The sequence below is a fragment of the Salmo salar genome, chromosome ssa15 (assembly GCF_905237065.1).
Source record: "Salmo salar chromosome ssa15, Ssal_v3.1, whole genome shotgun sequence".
Classification (NCBI taxonomy): domain Eukaryota; kingdom Metazoa; phylum Chordata; class Actinopteri; order Salmoniformes; family Salmonidae; genus Salmo; species Salmo salar.
In genome coordinates this window covers 15,777,320-15,800,265 of record NC_059456.1, presented here as the reverse complement: position 1 = coordinate 15,800,265, position 22,946 = coordinate 15,777,320, and the positions used below count along the sequence as shown (strand labels likewise).

General features: G+C 44.1%; 1 protein-coding gene across 1 annotated transcript in view; it reads right to left on the bottom strand.

Moving 5' to 3' along the window:
* LOC100286411 (runt-related transcription factor 2) overlaps positions 1 to 22,946 on the bottom strand; it is a 143,754-nt gene that overhangs the window by 74,109 nt on the left and 46,699 nt on the right. The window contains exon 2 of the mRNA XM_045695491.1: positions 5,316 to 5,575. Within this exon, the coding sequence (XP_045551447.1) occupies positions 5,316 to 5,575 (260 nt within the window). The remainder of the gene's footprint in view (positions 1 to 5,315; positions 5,576 to 22,946) is intronic.

The following is a 22,946-nucleotide window of genomic DNA, read 5'->3' as shown; positions in this document are numbered from 1 at the left end:
CTTAGCTAAAAGGGTTAAGGTTAGGGGAAGGGTTAGCTAATATGCTAAGTAGTTTAAAAGTAGCTAAAAAGTAGTAAGCAGTTGCAAAGTTGCTAAAATTGTAAAGTTGTCAATAATGAGATTTGGACATGCAACCTTTGGGTTGCAAGACATTCGTGTTATACGGCCAACTCTAATAAACTAACAGGGCTGCGTTCACCATACTACAAACCCTAATAAACTAACAGGGCTGTGTTCACTATACTACAAACCCTAATAAACTAACAGGGCTGCGTTCACTATACTACAAACCCTAATAAACTAACAGGGCTGCGTTCACTATACTACAAACCCTAATAAACTAACAGGGCTGCGTTCACTATACTACAAACCACAATAAACTAACAGGGCTGCGTTCACTATTCTACAATGTATGGTAATGTTATTAAAATGTGTAACCGCCTTAATTTTGCTGGACCCCAGGAAGAGTAGCTGCTGCCTTGGCAGAAACTAATGGGGATCCATAATAAACCCCAGGAAGAGTAGCTGCTGCCTTGGCAGAAACTAATGGGGATCCATAATAAACCCCAGGAAGAGTAGCTGCTGCCCTGGCAGGAACTAATGGGGATCCATAATAAACCCCAGGAAGAGTAGCTGCTGCCTTGACAGGAACTAATGGGGATCCATAATAAATCCCAGGAAGAGAAGCTGCTGCCTTGGCAGGAACTAATGGGGATCCATAATAAACCCCAGGAAGAGTAGTTGCCTTGGCAGGAACTAATGGGGAACCATAATAAACCCCAGGAAGAGAAGCTGCTGCCTTGGCAGGAACTAATGGGGATCCATAATAAACCCCAGGAAGAGTAGCTGCTGCCTTGACAGGAACTAATGGGGATCCATAATAAACCCCAGGAAGAGTAGCTGCTGCCTTGGCAGGAACTAATGGGGATCAATAATAAACCCCAGGAAGAGTAGCTGCTGCCTTGGCAGGAACTAATGGGGATCCATAATAAACCCCAGGAAGAGTAGCTGCTGCCTTGGCAGGAACTAATGGGGATCCATAATAAACCCCAGGAAGAGAAGCTGCTGCCTTGGCAGGAACTAATGGGGATATGTATTATATATTTCCATGTGTTATATATTTCCATGTGTTATATATTTCCATGTGTTATATATTTCCATATTTCCATGTGTTATATATTTCCATATTTCCATGTGTTATATATTTCGATGAGGCCATGTATTATATATTTCCATGTGTTATATATTTCCAGGTGTTATATATTTCCATGTGTTATATATTTCCATGTGTTATATATTTCCATGTATTATATATTTCCATGTGTTATATATTTCCATGTATTATATATTTCCATGTGTTATATATTTCCATGTGTTATATATTTCCTTGAGGCCATGTGTTATATATTTCCATGTGTTATATATTTCCATGTGTTATATATTTCCATGTGTTACATATTTCCATGTATTATATATTTCCATGTGTTATATATTTCCATGTGTTATATATTTCCATCTGTTATATATTTCCATGTGTTATATATTTCCATGTGTTATATATTTCCATGAGGCCATGTGTTATATATTTCCATGTGTTATATATTTCCATGAGGCCATGTGTTATATATTTCCATGTGCTATATATATCCATGTGTTATATATTTCCATGTGTTATATATTTCCATGTGTTATATATTTCCATATTTCCATGTGTTATATATTTCCATGTGTTATATATTTCCATGTGTTATATATTTCCATATTTCCATGTTTTATATATTTCCATGTGTTATATATTTCCACGTGTAATATATTTCCATGTGTTATATATTTCCAGGTGTTATATATTTCCATGTGTTATATATTTCCATGTGTAGTATATTTCCATGTGTTATATGTTTCCATGTGTTATATATTTCCATGTGTTATATATTTCCACGTGTATTATATTTCCATGTGTTATATATTTCCATGTATTATATATTTCCACGTGTTATATATTTCCATGCGTTATATATTTCCAGGTGTTATATATTTCCAGGTGTTATATATTTCCATGTGTATTATATTTCCATGTGTTATATATTTCCATGTGTTATATATTTCCATGTGTTATATATTTCCATATTTCCATGTGTTATATATTTCCATGTGTTATATATTTCTATGTGTTATATATTTCCATATTTCCATGTGTTATATATTTCCATATTTCCATGTATTATATATTTCCATGTGTTATATATTTCCATGTGTTATATATTTCCATGTATTATATATTTCCATGTGTTATATATTTCCATGTGTTATATATTTCCATCTGTTATATATTTCCATGTGTTATATATTTCCATGTGTTATATATTTCCATGAGGCCATGTGTTATATATTTCCATGTGTTATATATTTCCATGAGGCCATGTGTTATATATTTCCATGTGCTATATATATCCATGTGTTATATATTTCCATGTGTTATATATTTCCATGTGTTATATATTTCCATATTTCCATGTGTTATATATTTCCATGTGTTATATATTTCCATGTGTTATATATTTCCATATTTCCATGTTTTATATATTTCCATGTGTTATATATTTCCACGTGTAATATATTTCCATGTGTTATATATTTCCAGGTGTTATATATTTCCATGTGTTATATATTTCCATGTGTAGTATATTTCCATGTGTTATATGTTTCCATGTGTTATATATTTCCATGTGTTATATATTTCCACGTGTATTATATTTCCATGTGTTATATATTTCCATGTATTATATATTTCCACGTGTTATATATTTCCATGCGTTATATATTTCCAGGTGTTATATATTTCCAGGTGTTATATATTTCCATGTGTATTATATTTCCATGTGTTATATATTTCCATGTGTTATATATTTCCATGTGTTATATATTTCCATTTTTCCATGTGTTATATATTTCCATGTGTTATATATTTCTATGTGTTATATATTTCCATATTTCCATGTGTTATATATTTCCATATTTCCATGTATTATATATTTCCATGTGTTATATATTTCCATGTGTTATATATTTCCATATTTCCAGGTGTTATATATTTCCACGTGTTACATATTTCCAGGTGTTATATATTTCCATGTGTAATATATTTCCATGTGTTATATATTTCCATGTGTTATATATTTCCATGAGGCCAGGTATTATATATTTCCATGTGTAATATATTTCCATGTGTTATATATTTCCATGTGTTATATATTTCCATGTATTATATATTTCCATGTGTTATATATTTCCATGTGTTATATATTTCCATGAGGCCATGTATTATATATTTCCATGTGTAATATATTTCCATGTGTAATATATTTCCATGTGTTATATATTTCCAAGTGTAATATATTTCCACGTGTAATATATTTCCATGTGTTATATATTTCCATGTGTAATATATTCCCATGTGTTATATATTTCCATGTGTTATATATTTCCATGTATTATATATTTCCATTTATTATATATTTCCATGTGTAATATATGTCCATGTGTTATATATTTCCATGTGTTATATATTTCCACGAGGCCATGTGTTATATATTTCCATGTGTTATATATTTCCATGTATTATATATTTCCATGTATTATATATTTCCATGTGTAATAAATTTCCATGTGTTATATATTTCCATGTGTTATATATTTCCATGAGGCCATGTGTTATATATTTCCATGTGTTATATATTTCCATGAGGACCTGTTCTTGGTAAAAAGTTTGTGCGGCTGAGGCCTTCTCACTAACAAAATATTCCTGAGGTTCAGTTCTAGAAATATGAATCCCAAAAAATTATCTTAATTTACTGTGAGAAAATTCAAAATCTCTTAAAAACACAAGACATGTAAGTGAATCCATTTTGTAGAGGGAGAGAGTCATTCCTTCATAGTGTTTAGTCTAATCCCCGGATAGCTGGAGGACAGATATATTATCTGATTTAGTACCATGACTCCAGGTTAACACGTTGCATTACAACGCTGGAACTACAGCTAAGAACTCCGTGTAATAACATGAGAAATGCTTATTATAAACACCTAATGATTGGGTAGTATGACAGGGCCGTTGATCTCTGTAATAACACGTAATATACAGATTTAAAATGCATATTCAATATACAGATGTAATATACATATTTAATATACATATTTAATATACATATTTAATATACATAGTTAATATACATATTTAATATACATAGTTAAAATACAGATTAGATTAACCTTCTGTCAGTTTAAATGATATTAGTATTGTATTGAAAGGCCTTTATTGAACAGTATTCAGCGGTAGCTGATATCGGCCTTTGACGGCGATGCCAACAACAATATACCAAAAGGAAACATATAAAGCCAAAACAACAACAACAGCAAAAAAAATGTACACATCAAAAATCAACTATGAATTGTTTTAATGGAAGGTAATAAAACGGGTGCTTCCTGTCATGCCTGTGAAGCATTAGGCCTAAAAAATCAACATCCGTTATTATTTATGTACATTTCCAACCAATAGATGACGTTTTACAATTGCGAGGGAAAACATACACGTACATGTCTTCTATCAAACCATTTTATGGTTTATTTACTGTAGGCTACTGGTAATATTACGGAAGCTGCATGCATTTCACTTAATTATGTTGTCGAATTCAATTACAATTAAGTGTCAAAAATGTAATAGAACATTTGTAAAAAAAAATGGCCCCCATTTTCTAAGTTAATTTGAATAGAGAGAAATATAATTATATCAATAAGTACAAGGTGGGGATAATATCTAATGGCGGTGAGAGACACAACAGCATGTTTCTAATGTCCCGTCCACCAGCCTGTCTGTCAGCCTGTCTCACATACAGAGACAATAACAGAGATGTGTCATATAAACGTTTAAAACATGTCTCCGTTCTGCGCCTCGCTGCTCCCAATTATAAACTTTAAACAATAATTCTTTGTTAATTTTTATCCTGAAAGACGCACGGTTCGTCTTTATGTCTCTAACTCTAATTTGCTGAAATACTACAACGGCAAATTATGCAGATCTGCTTTACACAAAGATTCTTACAGAAACGGATATTCAAGTTCCTAAATAGTAAAGCGCATTTAAGGGCAGTGCAATAATATTTTATAAAAACATAAACACATGTATTTTACCCAAACGCCAAGAGGAATTCAGTCAGACCTTTTCTCTCAATATTCAATAGAACGAATACAGTTGTCTAAAAAAAGTGTTACATTTCTGTTCAATACAAAAGTACACAATACTATAAGAGAGTGTTATTTACTTTGAAGGCGACGGGCAGCGTCTTGTTGCAGCGCCAGTGAGAAGGCAGGACAGAGCAGAGGAAGTTCGGGCTGTCAGTCCGGACAAGCTCGGCCGGGTGGTCCGCTATGATCTCCGCCATGCTCCGGTTCTCCTGCAGGCGCAGCCTTGGCACCGTGCTGTCCTGCCCGGTCCCGGACGGCGTGTTGAGCTCGTTCATCTTAGCCGGGACCGGCTGGAGGCTACTGGACGGTGGGCTAAACCTCCGCGTGGCGCTGGGATCTACGGGAATGCGCATCACAACAGACTATGGTTAGCAGACAGCCAGCGGACACGGGAAAGAGTCAATACCACCACTCTGCTCTCCTGTCTCCTCCACCGGAGAGACTCTGTCGGTCTGTCGGTTTGCTCAGGTTCTGTTCGGCACGGCTAGTGAGCTTCAGCTCTCCTGCCAAAGGAAAATGGGACTCGCTTCTCTCAGCGAGTTGAGTTGCTAAACTTCTCTCCACTACAGACTTCGGTTGGATAGGAGGAACCTCAAAATAAAACGGTCTGCAGCTGGAAAAGCACGTCTGACTGAACGCGCAAAGGGGGGATTTTTGATGACAAGGTCTTAGGAAATGTTCATGTCAGTGTCCCTGTCAAAACCCCAGACCGAATTCTTCGTGTGAAATTATATAAGCCTGATTAAAATGCAAGCAATCTATCATTACAAAAATAAACAAAACTGCAACAATAATCTACCCAGATGTTTTTTTACATTATAAAAATATTTCTTTCTGTAAAAACCAGGCCAAGACTTCAGTTGCTTCACTGCAGAACCCATTCAAAAGCACGAAAATAAAGGCATGAAAACAGCTTTGAACAATCATCTACACCAGTGGTCACCAACCAAAGGCAAGCCAAGATCTACAGTTCAGATGTATTTTTAAAACATGACTTAAAAACATACATTTATGCAACATTAACCTACTATAAATGATGTTTGTGCAGACACTGCATCTCAGTGCTATAGAGGTATCACTACAGACACTGGTTCGATTTCAAGCTGTATCACAACCGGCCGTGATTGTGAGTCCAATACGGCTGCGCACAATTGGCCGGGGTAGGCAGTCAGTGTAAATAAGAAGGTGTGTTTAAATGACTTGCCTAGTTAAATAAATACATGTATTGTGAGCATAATAAATCGCTTTTTTTATATTATATTTTGTTTTACTGGACTGGTGGCCTGCACCTGATGGTCAGTCTGAGGGGAGGGGGGGGAGCGCAGCAATGATGCTGCGTTAAGATGCTACGTTAAGATGCAACTGTGGCTCAGTTGGTAGAGCATGGTGTTTGCAACGCCAGAATGGTGTGTGCAACGCCAGGGTTGTGGGTTCGATTCCCACGGGGGGATATTGTTATAAACCGGATGATATTGTTTTCAATGTGAGCACGGCCGTAAATGCCGTTGAACCTGGTTGTGAATGCAGTCAGCCGCCATGGTAAACGGGACTTGCAGTCAGCCGCTACGGTAAACGGGACTTGCAGTCAGCCGCCACGGTAAACGGGACTTGCAGTCAGCCGCCACGGTAAACGGGACTTGCAGTCAGCCGCCACGGTAAACGGGACTTGCAGCCTGCCGCTACGGTAAACGGGACTTGCAGTCAGCCGCCACGGTAAACGGGCATTGCAGTCAGCCGCCACGGTAAACGGGACTTGCAGTCAGCCGCCACGGTAAACGGGACTTGCAGCCTGCCGCCACGGTGAACGGGACTTGCAGCCTGCCGCCACGGTAAACGGGACTTGCAGCCTGCCGCCACGGTAAACGGGACTTGCAGTCAGCCGCCACGGTAAACGGGACTTGCAGTCAGCCGCCACGGTAAACGGGACTTGCAGCCTGAGTTCAAATATTTCAATTTTTGCTGCGTTGTTTTCTACCAGATCTCCATAGCAACGCATACAAGTCCCTGCTGGCTTTATTTCCCCCTCACGGTGTTTCTTACTTTCTTGTCCCGCTAAACCGACAGGTATGACGTTTTTGCGTCCCTCCCAGCAGGATGTCCCCTAAATGCAGCATGAGGCCGCTTCTCACCCTCCTTCCCTCTGCCCTCCCTGTCCTCCCTCCCTCCCTGTCCTCCCTCCCCCTGCCCTCCCTCCCTGCCCTGCCCTCCCTGCCCTCCCTCCCTCCACTGAGAAAAGGGGGACACAGTCTTCCAGCTGATGGCGAAACTCAAGTCACACTGCATTACCTCTTCCTCATGTACCAATTCATAGTGTTACTCCTATGATCAGAGAAAGTGAAATATCACTCGATATTAAAATGTATGAGAAATAGAATTCGGACAATTTCAAGAGGCAGAAGGAAATGTAAATTCCATCTCTCCTCCAAATAATACGCAACATCATTGTTGCTATATCCAACTCCCTATCAATATTTATGACCACAATACAGATGTTGTATTATGGTCATGGTTTGAGAAGGGAAGTATGACTGTTTGAATGAACCCGTTGACGCCATTTCATACAGTCCTGTGGTGTAGAGAACGGCTGTTAACTTTACTCAGTACAGATTTAGGCCGGTATAATCTACAGGTCTATATCACTGTCTAACACACACACACACACACACACACACACACACACACACACACACACACACACACACACACACACACACACACACACACACACACACACACACACACACACACACACACACACACACACACACACACCAATCAAATTGACAAAAAAAGGATCCAAATATTTCAAAGGTCCCTGTCTGCATGTCTCAAGGTGACAGAAAACACCTCCTTCTACAAGCAGCTAGGCTCCCCACGACAGCTGAAACAGAGCAGAATGTAGCCACACACACACACACACACACACACACACACACTTGTGCTGGGTGAGTTAGTCTCAGGACAGCTGGGTCAGTTAGTCTCAGGACAGCTGGGTCAGTTAGTCTCAGGACAGCTGGGTCAGTTAGTCTCAGGACAGCTGGGTCAGTTAGTCTCAGGACAGCTGGGTCAGTTAGTCTCACGACAGCTGGGTCAGTTAGTCTCAGGACAGCTGGGTCAGTTAGTCTCAGGACAGCTGGGTCAGTTAGTCTCTGGACAGCTGGGTCAGTTAGTCTCAGGACAGCTGGGTCAGTTAGTCTCAGGACAGCTGGGTCAGTTAGTCTCAGGACAGCTGGGTCAGTTAGTCTCAGGACAGCTGGGTCAGTTAGTCTCAGGACAGCTGGGTCAGTTAGTCTCAGGACAGCTGGGTCAGTTAGTCTCAGGACAGCTGGGTCAGTTAGTCTCAGGACAGCTGGGTTAGTTAGTCTCAGGACAGCTGGGTCAGTTAGTCTCAGGACAGCTGGGTCAGCTAGTCTCAGGACAGCTGGGTCAGTTAGTCTCAGGACAGCTGGGTCAGTTAGTCTCAGGACAGCTGGGTCAGTTAGTCTCAGGACAGCTGGGTGAGTTAGTCTCAGGACAGCTGGGTCAGTTAGTCTCAGGACAGCTGGGTCAGTTAGTCTCAGGACAGCTGGGTGAGTTAGTCTCAGGACAGCTGGGTCAGTTAGTCTCAGGACAGCTGGGTCAGTTAGTCTCAGGACAGCTGGGTCAGTTAGTCTCAGGACAGCTGGGTCAGTTAGTCTCAGGACAGCTGGGTGAGTTAGTCTCAGGACAGCTGGGTCAGTTAGTCTCAGGACAGCTGGGTCAGTTAGTCTCAGGACAGCTGGGTCAGTTAGTCTCAGGACAGCTGGGTCAGTTAGTCTCAGGACAGCTGGGTCAGCTAGTCTCAGGACAGCTGGGTCAGTTAGTCTCAGGACAGCTGGGTCAGTTAGTCTCAGGACAGCTGGGTCAGTTAGTCTCAGGACAGCTGGGTCAGTTAGTCTCAGGACAGCTGGGTCAGTTAGTCTCAGGACAGCTGGGTCAGTTAGTCTCAGGACAGCTGGGTCAGTTAGTCTCAGGACAGCTGGGTCAGTTAGTCTCAGGACAGCTGGGTGAGTTAGTCTCAGGACAGCTGGGTGAGTTAGTCTCAGGACAGCTGGGTCAGTTAGTCTCAGGACAGCTGGGTCAGCTAGTCTCAGGACAGCTGGGTCAGTTAGTCTCAGGACAGCTGGGTCAGTTAGTCTCAGGACAGCTGGGTCAGTTAGTCTCAGGACAGCTGGGTCAGTTAGTCTCACGACAGCTGGGTCAGTTAGTCTCAGGACAGCTGGGTCAGTTAGTCTCAGGACAGCTGGGTCAGTTAGTCTCAGGACAGCTGGGTCAGTTAGTCTCAGGACAGCTGGGTGAGTTAGTCTCAGGACAGCTGGGTCAGTTAGTCTCAGGACAGCTGGGTTAGTTAGTCTCAGGACAGCTGGGTCAGTTAGTCTCAGGACAGCTGGGTGAGTTAGTCTCAGGACAGCTGGGTGTAGTGAGGACTAGCCCAGCCCTTTTGCTTTGTTTTAAAATGCTCAGTTGGCTTTTTGTGTTAACAAGGCATTCTGTCTGTGTGTTTTCCCATGGATGTCAAAGTAGGAACCTCAAATGGTGTATATACTGTATATGTACATTCACCCTGAGTATAAGACTGGTTCATTTTCAGATTTTCTTGAGTGTTTAGGAACTCTGTCCAAGGCCTTCACTTTCTAAGTGTTCCAAAAGAAGGTGATCTATTATGGAATTGGTTGCCATTGTCCTTAGTATGTTCTGGGGGGTTGTGGGTAGTGTAGTCTTATATCCTCCTGTATGTTCTGGGGTCCCTGTCCCAACCCTGTCCCAGGCCTGTCCCTGTCCCAGCCCTGTCCCTGTCCCAGCCCTGTCCCAGCCCTGTCCCTTTACCTGTCCCAGCCCTGTCCCTGCCCTGTCCCTGTCCCATCCCTGTCCCAGCCCCGTCCCTGTGCCTCACCCAGCCCTGGGCCTGTCCCAGCCCTGTCCCTGCCCTGTCCTGTCCCTGTTCCAGCCCTACCCTGTCCCAGCCCTGTCCCAACCCTGTCCCAGCCCTGTCCCTCTCCCAGCCCTGTCCCTGTCCCTGTCCCAGCCCTGTCCCTGTCTCTGTCCCAGCCCTGTCCCTGTCCCATCACTGTCCGAGCCCTTTCCCTGTCCCTGTCCCAGCCCTGTCCCTGTCCCTGTCCCCGTGCTGCCCTGGTACAGATATGTGTTGAACTCTGAAAAGCTGAATTCATCAGAAAGTGTTTATCACATGTGACTGTTCTGTTCCTTCTCCCCTACAGACAGCATCTGTGGACCAGCTCCCACAGGCCGCAGAGAGTTAGAGGTAGGACTAGACTCTAGACTTCGCTCTCTCTCTCCCGCTACTCTCTCCTCTTCCATCCTATCATCTCTTCCTCTGCTCAAACCTTCTCCAACCTATCTCCTGATTCTGCCTCCTCAACCCTCCTCTCCTCCCTTTCTGCATCCTTTGATTTTCTCTGTCCCCTATCCTCCAGGCCGGCTCGGTCCTCCCCTCCTGCTCCGTGGCTCGACGACTCACTACGAGCTCACAGAACAGGGCTCCGGGCAGCCGAGCGGAAATGGAGGAAAACTCGCCTCCCTGCAGACCTGGCATCCTTTCACTCCCACCGCTCTACATTCTCCTCTTCTGTCTCTGCTGCTAAAGCCACTTTCTACCACTCTAAATTCCAAGCATCTGCCTCTAACCCTAGGAAGCTCTTTGCTACCTTCTCCTCCCTCCTGAATCCTCCTCCCCCCCCTCCTCCCTCTCTGCGGATGACTTCGTCAACCATTTTGAAAAGAAGGTTGACGATATCCGATCCTCGTTTGCTAAGTCAAACGACACTGCTGGTCCTGCTCACACTGCCCCACCCTGTGCTTTGACCTCTTTCTCCCCTCTCTCTCCAGATGAAATCTCGCGTCTTGTGACGGCCGGCCGCCCAACAACCTGCCCACTTGACCCTATCCCCTCCTCTCTTCTCCAGACCATTTCCGGAGACCTTCTCCCCTACCTCACCTCGCTCATCAACTCATCCTTGACCGCTGGCTACGTCCCTTCCGTCTTCAAGAGAGCGAGAGTTGCACCCCTTCTGAAAAAACCTACACTCGATCCCTCCGATGTCAACAACTACAGACCAGTATCCCTTCTTTCTTTTCTCTACAAAACTCTTGAACGTGCCGTCCTTGGCCAGCTCTCCTGCTATCTCTCTCAGAATGACCTTCTTGATCCTAATCAGTCAGGTTTCAAGACTGGGCATTCAACTGAGACTGCTCTTCTCTGTGTCACGGAGGCTCTCCGCACTGCTAAAGCTAACTCTCTCTCCTCTGCTCTCATCCTTCTAGACCTATCTGCTGCCTTTGATACTGTGAACCATCAGATCCTCCTCTCCACCCTCTCCGAGTTGGGCATCTCCGGCGCGGCCCACGCTTGGATTGCGTCCTACCTGACAGGTCGCTCCTACCAGGTGGCGTGGCGAGAATCTGTCTCCGCACCATGCGCTCTCACCACTGGTGTCCCCCAGGGCTCTGTTCTAGGCCCTCTCCTATTCTCGCTATACACCAAGTCACTTGGCTCTGTCATATCCTCACATGGTCTCTCCTATCATTGCTATGCAGACGACACACAATTAATCTTCTCCTTTCCCCCTTCTGATAACCAGGCGGCGAATCGCATCTCTGCATGTCTGTCAGACATATCAGTGTGGATGACGGATCACCACCTCAAGCTGAACCTCGGCAAGACGGAGCTGCTCTTCCTCCCGGGGAAGGACTGCCCGTTCCATGATCTCGCCATCACGGTTGACAACTCCCTTGTGTCCTCCTCCCAGAGTGCTAAGAACCTTGGCGTGATCCTGGACAACACCCTGTCATTCTCCACTAACATCAAGGCGGTGACCCGATCCTGTAGGTTCATGCTCTACAACATTCGCAGAGTACGACCCTGCCTCACACAGGAAGCGGCGCAGGTCCTAATCCAGGCACTTGTCATCTCCCGTCTGGATTACTGCAACTCGCTGTTGGCTGGGCTCCCTGCCTGTGCCATTAAACCCCTACAACTCATCCAGAATGCCGCAGCCCATCTGGTGTTCAACCTTCCCAAGTTCTCTCACGTCACCCCGCTCCTCCACTCTCTCCACTGGCTTCCAGTTGAAGCTCGCATCCGCTACAAGACCATGGTGATTGCCTACGGAGCTGTGAAGGGAACGGCACCTCCATACCTTCAGGCTCTGATCAGGCCCTACACCCAAACAAGGGCACTGCGTTCATCCACCTCTGGCCTGCTGGCCCCCCTACCTCTGAGGAAGCACAGTTCCCGCTCAGCCCAGTCAAAACTGTTCGCTGCTCTGGCACCCCAATGGTGGAATAAGCTCCCTCACGACGCCAGGACAGCGGAGTCAATCACCACCTTCCGGAGACACCTGAAACCCCACCTCTTTAAGGAATACCTAGGATAGGATAAAGTAATCCTTCTAACCCCCCCCCCTTAAAAGATTTAGATGCACTATTGTAAAGTGGTTGTTCCACTGGATATCATAAGGTGAATGCACCAATTTGTAAGTCGCTCTGGATAAGAGCGTCTGCTAAATGACTTAAATGTAAATGTAAATGTAGACTGGAATATCTATTACAGAGAGGTAGAATATCTATTACAGAGAGGTAGAGGGAGGACTAGACCGGAATATCTATTACAGAGAGGCAGAATATCTATTACAGAGAGGTAGAATATCAACAGAGAGGCAGAATATTAACAGAGAGGTAGAATATTAACAGAGAGGTAAAATATTAACAGAGAGGTAGAATATCTATTACAGAGAGGTTGAATATCTATTACAGAGAGGCAGAATATTAACAGAGAGGTAGAATATTATTAACAGAGAGGTAGAATATTAACAGAGAGGTAGAATATTAACAGAGAGGTAGAATATTAACATAGAGGTAGAATATTAACAGAGAGGTAGAATATCTATTACAGAGAGGTAGAATATTAACAGAGAGGTAGAATATTAACAGAGAGGTAGAATATCTATTACAGAGAGGTAGAATATTAACAGAGAGGTAGAATATTAACAGAGAGGTTAGAGGTAGCACTAGATCTCTCTTCCAATGTTGTTAATTATTATTATTATATATTTTTTTTTACTTTAGTTTATTTAGTAAATATTTTCTTAACTCTATTTCTTGAACTGCTTTGTTGGTTAAGGCCTCAGGCCTTGTAAGTAAGCATTTCTCAGTAAGGTCTACACCTGTTGTATTCGGCGCATGTGACAAATAATAAGTTATTGAATTTGATTGGGTTATTCTGCAGTGGTAATGAACACTGTTACTACATACAGTACTGTACCACCCTCCCAATGACACTAGGCATCCACTTTATACAAAGACTGATTACTTAACAAACATCATGAACCATTTTTTTTCTACTCCCTCCCTCCCTCCCCACCGAAGTCTCCTGCGTTCTTTCATCGGTCAAGAGGAAAAGTACAGCCACCTAAGACAAGGGATTTAGGCTCCATTTCACAGTTGTGCGTTATCACTGCCCTTATGTATGACATTTAGAGTAGTAGCTCTCCCTCTCTCCCTCCCTCTCTCCCTTCCCTCCCTCCTTCTCTCCCTCTCTCCCTCTCTCCTTCCCTCCCTCTCTCCCTCTCTCCTTCCCTCCCTCTCTCCCTCCCTCCCTCCCTCCCTCCCTCCCTCCCTCCCTCCCTCCCTCCCTCCCTCCCTCCCTCCCTCCCTCCCTCCCTCCCTCCCTCCCTCCCTCCCTCTATACAGTCCATTGGGAAAGTATTCAGACCCCTTGACTTTTTCCACATTTTGTTACGTTACAGCCTTATTCTAAAATGGATCAAATATTTGTTTTCCTCATCAATATACACACAATACCCCATAATGACAAAGCAAAAACTGTTTTTTTTTTTTTTATATATTTTTGCAAATGTATAAATAATAAAAAAAACAGATAGCTTATTTACATAAGTATTCAGACCCTTTGCTATGGGTGTAACGGCCGTTGCAAGGAGTAGACCAAGGCGCAGCGTGGTGAGTGCTCATCATTAATTTATTTACTGAGAACACTTTAAACAAAATAACAAAACGACCAACAGTTCCGTCAGGTACAACAAAACAGAAATAAAACCACCCACAAAACCCAAAGGAAAAACAGGCTACCTAAGTATGGCTCCCAATCAGCGACAACGATGTACAGCTGTCCCTGATTGAGAGCCATACCAGGCCAAAACAAAGAAATACAAAAACATAGAAAAAAAGACATAGAATGCCCACCCTAGTCACACCCTGGCCTAACCAAAATAGAGAATAAAACCCTCTCTATGGCCAGGGCGTGACAATGGGACTCGAAATTGAGCTCAGGTGCATCATGTTTCCATTGATCATCCTTGAGATGTTTCTACAACTTGATTGGAGACCACCTGTGGTAAATTCAATTGATTGTACATGATTTGGAAAGGCACACACCTGTCTATATAGGGTCCAACAGCTGACAGTGCATGTCAGAGCAAAAACCAAGCCATGAGGTTGAAGGAATTGTCCGTAGAGCTCTGAGACAGGATTGTGTCGAGGTACAGATCTGGGGAAGGGAACCAAAACATGTCTCCAGTATTGAAGGTGCCCAAGAACACAGTGGCCTCCATCATTCTTAAATGGAAGAAGTTTGGAACCACCAAGACTGTTCCTAGAGATGGCCGCCCGGCCAAACTGAACAATCGGGGGAGAAGAGCCTTGGACATGGAGGTGACCAAGAACATGATGGTCACTCTGACAGAGCTCTAGAGTTCCTCTGTGGAGATTGGAAAACGTTCCAGAAGGACAACTATCTCTGCAGCACTCCACCAATCAGGCCTTTATGGTAGAGTGGCCATACAGAAGCCACTCCTCAGTAAAAGGCACATGACAGCCCGCTTGGAGTTTACCAAAAAGCACCTAAAGACTCTCAGACCATGAGAAACATTCTCTGGTTTGATTAAACCAAGATTTAACTCTTTGACCTGAATGCCAAGCGGAACGTCTGGAGGAAACCTGGCACCATCCCGACGGTGAAGCATGGTGGTGGCAGCATCATGCTGTGGGGATGTTTTTCAGCGGCAGGGACTGGGAGACTAGTCAGGATCAAGGCAAAGATGAACAGAGCAAAGTACAAAGAGATCCTTGATGAAAACCTGCTCCAGAGTGCTCAGGACCTAAGACTGGGGCGGAGGTTCACTTTCCAACAGGACAGCGACCCTAAGCACACAGCCAAGACAACAGAGTGGCTTCGGGACAAATCTCAGAATGTCCTTGAGTGGCCCAGCCACAGCCTGGACTTGAACCTGATCGAACATCTCTGGAGAGACCTGAAAATAGCTGTGCAGCGACGCTCCCCATCCAACCTGACAGAGATGAATGGGAGAAACTCCCCAAATACAGGTGTGCCAAGCTTGTAGCGTCATACCCAAGAAGACTCGATGCTGTAATTGCTGCCAAAGGTGCTTCAACAAAGTACTGAGTAAAGGGTCTGAATACTTATATAAATGTGATATTTCAGTTTTTTTAATTTAATACATTTGTAAAAATGTCTAAAAACCTGTTTTTGCTTTGTCATTATGGGGTATTGTGTGTTGATTGATGAGGGGAAAAAACGATTTAATCAATTTTAAGGCTGTAAAGTAACAAAATGTGGAAAAAGTCACGGGGTCTGAATACTTATATATACCTCCCCCTGCTCCTCTTTATCATCCTCCTCCTCCTCCTCATCCTCCTCCTCCCCCTCCACCTCCTCCTCCACCTCCTCCTCCTGCTCCTCCTTATCTTCCTCCTCCTCCTCCTCCTCCACCCCCTGCTCCTCCTTATCTTCCTCCTCCTCCTCCTCCTCCTCCTGCTCCTCCTTATCTTCCTCCTCCTCCTCCTCCACCCCCTGCTCCTCCGTATCTTCCTCCTCCTGCTCCTCCTCTTTATCTTCCTCCTCCTCCTCCTCCTCCTCCTCCTCCTCCTCCTCCCCCTCCTCCTCCTGCTCCTCCTCCTCCTCCTGCTCCTCCCCCTGCTCCTCTTTATCTTCCTCCTCCTCCTCCCCCTCTTCCTCCTCCTCCTCCCCCTCTTCCTCCTCCTGCTCCTCCTCCTCCTCCCCCTGCTCCTCCTCCTCCTCCCCCTGCTCCTGCTCCTCCCCCTGCTCCTCCTCCCCCTGCTCCTGCTCCTCCTCCTCCCCCTGCTCCTCTTTACCCTCTATGGGCTAGGTGGGACGCTTGCGTCCCACCTACGTAACAGCCACTGGCAGCCTGTGGCGCGATTTTCAAAACCTTAAAAATCCTATTACTTCAATTTCTCAAACATATGACTATTTTACAGCTATTTAAAGACAAGACTCTCGTTAATCTAACCACACTGTCCGATTTCAAAAAGGCTTTACAACGAAAGCAAAACATTAGATTATGTCAGCAGAGTACCAAGCCAGAAATAATCAGACACCCATTTTTCAAGCCAGCATATAATGTCACCAAAACCCAGAAGACAGCTAAATGCAGCACTCATCTTTGATGATCTTCATCAGATGACAACCCTAGGACATTATGTTATACAATACATGCATGTTTTGTTCAATCAAGTTCATATTTATATCAAAAACCAGCTTTTTACATTAGCATGTGACGTTCAGAACTAGCATACCCCAGAACTAGCATGGCCTCTTAAAATATGTAAAACTGCCTAGGTAAAGAAATGTGAAATTTCCATCACTGCTTTTATTTCCCTCACACACTTAATTTTGATAATATGTAGGCAGAGATCCAGAATCAGTGACTTGTCTTTTAATTTTTGAATTTTAACCACAGGCCCAGGGGAATTCCGGGGAATTCGCTAACATTTTACTAAATTACTCACGATAAACGTTCACAAAAAGCATAACAATTATTTTAAGAATTATAGATACAGACCTCCTCTATGCACTCGATATGTCCGATTTTAAAATAGCTTTTTGGTGAAAGCACATTTTGCAATATTCTAAGTACATAGCCCAGGCATCACGGGCTCGCTATTTAGACACCCGGCAAGTTTAGCACTCACCATAATCATATTTACTATTATAAAAGTTTGATTACCTTTTGTTGTCTTCGTCAGAATGCACACCCAGGACTGCTACTTCAATAACAAATGTTGGTTTGGTCCAAAATAATCCATCGTTATATCCGAATAGCGGCGTTTTGTTTGTGCGTTCCAGACACTCTCCGAAATAGTAAAGAAGTGTCGCGCGCATGGCGCAATTCGTGACAATAAAATTCTAAATATTCCATTACCGTACTTCGAAGCATGTCAACCGCTGTTTAAAATCAATTTTTACGCCATTTTTCTCGTAGAAAAGCGATAATATTCCGACAGGGAATCTCCTTTTCGGCAAACAGCGGAAAAAATCCCAAAGGCGGGGGCGGTCGGGTCACGCGCATAAGCCCAGTGTCCCTTGATCGGCCACTTGAGAAAGGCGATAATGTGTTTCAGCCTGGGGCTGGAATGACGACATTCTGATTTTCCCGGGCTCTGAGCGCCTATGGACGACGTGGGAAGTGTCACGTTAGAGCAGAGATCCTTAGTAAATGATAGAGATGGAAAAGAAGTTCAAGAAATGGTCAGACTTGCCACTTCCTGTAAAGGAATCTCTCAGGTTTTGACCTGCCATTTGAGTTCTGTTATACTCACAGACACCATTCAAACAGTTTTAGAAAATTTAGGGTGTTCTCTATCCATATGTAATAAGTATATGCATATTCTAGTTACTGGGTAGGAGTGGTAACCAGATTAAATCGGGTATGTTTTTTATCCAGCCGTGTCAATACTGCCCCCTTGCCCTAACAGGTTAACTTCCTCCTCCTCACCTTATCAGAAGGCCTCAGATCAGAAGTAATCCCATAATAACTGACGTCACCATACAGCTCTGAGAACAGACTTTACTATTGATGCAGAGGAGTGTGTGTGTGTGTGTGTGTGTGTGTGTGTGTGTGTGTGTGTGTGTGTGTGTGTGTGTGTGTGTGTGTGTGTGTGTGTGTGTGTGTGTGTTTTTGTGGCATAAATGCCACAAATGCTTTGCAGACTACATGCCAACCATGGCAGGGCTTAGCAGACAGACAGACAGACAGACAGACAGACAGACAGACAGACAGACAGACAGACAGACAGACTGACTGACTGACTGACTGACTGACTGACTGACTGACTGACTGACTGACTGACTGACTGACTGACTGACTGACAGGATTTAAGCTAATTGTAACTCAATAACCATTTCTTCAAGTTAAACAAAGAAAGAGAGAGAGAGACATACTACCTATTTCTATATTTTTTTATTTTCCCTTTCATACTTAAACTATTTGTACATTGTTACAACATTGTCAATAATATAACATTCATTTGAAATGTCTATATTATTTAAAAACTTTCGTGAGAGTTATATTTACTGTTAATTTTGTATTGTTTATTTCCCTTTTGTTTCTTGTCTATTTCACTTGCTTTGGCAATCACCACCTCCATGCCAATAAAGCCCATTGAATAGAATTGAATAGGAGAGAGAGAGAGAGAGAGAGAGAGAGAGAGAGAGCGCTCGCTCGCAATGGAGAGGGTGTGGTGGGGAGGAGGAGGGAGGAAAGGGGGAGAGAGAGGGGGGGTGAGGGGGAGAAAGAGGAGGGGAGAGATGAGGCGGAGGGTAGGAGAGGGGGAGGAAGAGGGTGAGAGAGAGGGGAGTATAAAGACAATTTCCTCTCTCCTCTCACCGCTGTGACTGTCTGCTGCCTGCTGCCTTCATGGAGGTCTCTAATTGACATCACTTGTACTTAAAAATAGGAGCAGAAAGGAACTGCTGTGGGTTGGAGATGGAGGCGGCGGCGGGGGAGAGAGCAGAGGGGAGGAGAGAAAAGTGGAACACAAAGTAATAATACGTGTGGAGGACTGAAGGCCATTAAACCCTGCTAGCTGTTAGCGACAGAACAGAGCTGAGGACCATTAAACCCTGCTAGCTGTTAGCGACAGAACAGAACTGAGGGCCAATAAACCCTGCTAGTTGTTAGCGACAGAACAGAGCCATTAAACCCTGCTAGCTGTTAGCGACAGAACAGAACTGAGGGCCAATAGACCCTGCTAGCTGTTAGCGACAGAACAGAGCTGAGGGCCATTAAACCCTGCTAGCTGTTAGCGACAGAACAGAGCTGAGGGCCATTAAACCCTGCTAGATGATAGCGACAGAACAGAGCTGAGGGCCATTAAACCCTGCTAGATGTTAGCGACAGAACAGAGCTGAGGGCCATTAAACCCTGCTAGCTGTTAGCGACAGAACAGAGCTGAGGGCCATTAAACCGTGCTAGATGTTAGCGACAGAACAGAGCTGAGGGCCATTAAACCCTGCTAGCTGTTAGCGACAGAACAGAGCTCAGGGCCATTAAACCCTGCTATCTGTTAGCAACAGAACAGAGCTGAGGGCCATTAAACCCTGCAAGCTGTTAGCGACTGATGGTAGAGGGGGTGGTGGTGGTGGTGGTGGTAGAGGTGGTGGTTGTGGTGGTGGTGGTGGTAGAGTTGGTGGTGGTGGTGGTAGAGGTGGTGGTTGTGGTGGTAGAGGTGGTGGTAGTAGAGGTGGTGGTGGTAGAGGTGGTAGAGGTGGTGGTAGAGGTGATGGTAGAGGTGGTGGTGGTAGAGTTGGTGGTGGTAGAGGTGGTGGTAGAGGTGATGGTAGAGGTGGTGGTGGTAGAGGTGGTGGTGGTGGTGGAGGTGGTGGTGGTGGTGGTGGTAGAGGTGGTGATGGTAGAGGTGGTGGTGGTAGAGGTGGTGGTGGTAGAGGTGATGGTAAAGGTGGTGGTGGTAGAGGTGGTGGTGGTAGAGGTGGTGGTAGAGGTGATGGTAGAGGTGGTGGTAGAGGTGGTGGTGGTAGAGGTGGTGATGGTAGAGGTGGTGGTGGTAGAGGTGGTGGTGGTGGTAGAGGTGGTGGTGGTGGTAGAGGTGGTGGTGGTGGTGGTAGTAGAGGTGGTGGTGGTGGTAGAGGTGATGGTAGAGGTGGTGGTGGTGGTGGTGGTAGAGGTGGTGGTGGTAGAGGTGGTGGAGGTGGTGGTGGTGGTGGTAGAGGTGGTGGTGGTAGAGGTGGTGGTAGAGGTGGTGGTGGAGGTGGAGGTGGTGGTAGAGATGGTGGTAGAGGTGGTGGTAGAGGTTGTGGTGGTAGAGGTGGTGGTAGAGGTTGTGGTGGTAGAGGTGGTGGAGGTAGTGGTGGTGGTGGTAGAGGTGGTGGTGGTGGTAGAGGTGGTGGTAGAGGTGGTGGTGGAGGTGGTGGTGGAGGTGATGGTGGAGGTGGAGGGGATGGTGGAGGTGGTGTTTGTGGAGGTGGTGGTGGTAGTGTATATAAGGAGAATGTTCAGTGCCTTAAATAAGGGGTTAAAGTAAATAAAAAAACAGTTGTTGAAAGTGTAGCTCAGCCACTTTCCACTGCAGTTTAATCGGATGGATGTGTGATTGGGATTGTTTTGGAATGTTACTTAAATTGACGCACAGGTGCATCAATAGACTCTCAAGGACTAGGCTAGTGGAAGCAGGTAGCCCACTGGATGGAGGGAAAGGGGTAAGGGGGAGGAGAGGAAAGGACGGAGGGAAGAGGAAGAATGTCCAGGTCAAAACTAATCCAAGGAGTAGGAGGGGTGTAAACAGAGTGTGTAACAAATTCCTATTTTCAATTACGGACTAGGAACAGTGGGTTAACTGCCTTGTACAGGGGCAGAATGACAGATTTTTACCTTGTCAGCTGGAGGATTCGATCTTGCAACCTTTCGGTGACTAGTCCAACTCTCTAACCACTAGGCTACCTGCTGCCCAATACTCAAAGAGCAATCATGTCGAATTCCTTACTAATTTGTAATGTAACTACCACAGCAGAACAGCATAACTGTTTCTCTGAATGTGTATTTTTCCCAGTTAACCTGTTATGGCTAGGGGGCAGTATTTTCACGGCTGGATAAAAAACGTACCCGATTTAATCTGGTTACTACTCCTGCCCAGTAACTAGAATATGCATATAATTATTGGCTTTGAATAGAAAACACTCCAAAGTTTCTAAAACTTTTTTAATGGTGTCTGTGAGTATAACAGAACTCAAATGGCAGGTCAAAACCTGAGAGATTCCTTTACAGGAAGTGGCCTGTCTGACCATTTATTGTCTTTCTTTGACATCTCATTCAATTACAAAGGATCTCTGCGGTAACGTGACACTTCCCACGGCTCCAACAGGCTCTCAGAGCCCGGGAAAAACCTGAATGTCGTCATTCCAGCCCCAGGCTGAAACACATTATCGCCTTTCTCAACTGGCTGCCCCCGTCTTTGTGTTTTTTCCTCTGTTTGCCGAAAAGGAGATTCCCGGTTGGAATATTATCGCTTTTTTACGAGATAAATTGCATAAAAATTGATTTTAAACAGCGGTTGACATGCTTCGAAGTACGGTAATGGAATATTTAGAATTTTTTTGTCACGAAATGCGCCATGCGCACGACCCTGATTTACCATTTCGGATAGTTTCTGGAACGCACAAACAAAACGCCGCTATTCGGATATAACGATGGATTATTTTGGACCAAACCAACATTTGTTATTGAAGTAGCAGTCCTGGGAGTGCATTCTGACGAAGACAACAAAAGGTAATCACATTTTTGTAATAGTAAATCTGATTTTGGTGAAGGCTAAACTTGCCGGGTGTCTAAATAGCTAGCCCGTGATGGCTGGGCTATGTACTTAGACTATTGCAAAATGTGCTTTCACCAAAAAGCTATTTTAAAATCGGACATATCGAGTGCATAGAGGAGTTCTGTATCTATAATTCTTAAAATAATTGTTATGCTTTTTGTGAACGTTTATCGTGAGTAATTTAGTAAATTGTTAGTAAATTCCCCGGAAGTATGCTAGTTCTGAACGTCACATGCTAATGTAAAAAGCAGTTTTTTGATATAAATATGAACTTGATTGAACAAAACATGCATGTATTGTATAACATAATGTCCTAGGTGTGTCATCTGATGAAGATCATCAAAGGTTAGTGCTGCATTTAGCTGTCTTCTGGGTTTTTGTGACATTATATGCTAGCTTGAAAAATGGGTGTCTGATTATTTCTGGCTGGGTACTCTGCTGACATAATCTAATGTTTTGCTTTCGCTGTAAAGCCTTTTTGAAATCGGACAGTGTGGTTAGATAAAGGAGAGTCTTGTCTTTAAAATGCTGTGAAATAGTCATATGTTTGAAAAATTGAAGTTTTTGTATTTTTGAGGAATTTGTCATTCGCGCCACGCCTATCATTGGATATTGGAGCAGGTGTTCCGCTAGCGGAACGTCTAGATTTAACAGATTTACATCTGAATGTTGTATAAAATGAATGATTGAGTATGGGACTACTTTTGAAAATATGAAATGTGATTTTAACCTTCTAAATGAGAGTATGGTATGTAAAGTTTTAACCAGTCAGTAACCACACCCCGTGAGTACAGACATTCAGCGTCATGGAACGCCCACTTTTCTATTCCAGAATAAAAGGACTCGTGACAAAATGTACATTTAGTCAAGATAACACCGGGACAGGGTCCCCACGTTGAAATGGCTTCTACTCTCTAGAGACCAAAATGCGCCGGGTGAGGCTGGTGTGGGAAGTGGTTTAAACTACAACTCTACCAAAGGAAAAAAAACAGAGAATGTGGAGATCATCCCCCACGCTGAATGGTGAAGAAATCTACAAAGACCAATAATTCAGGCTGCATCTGTTT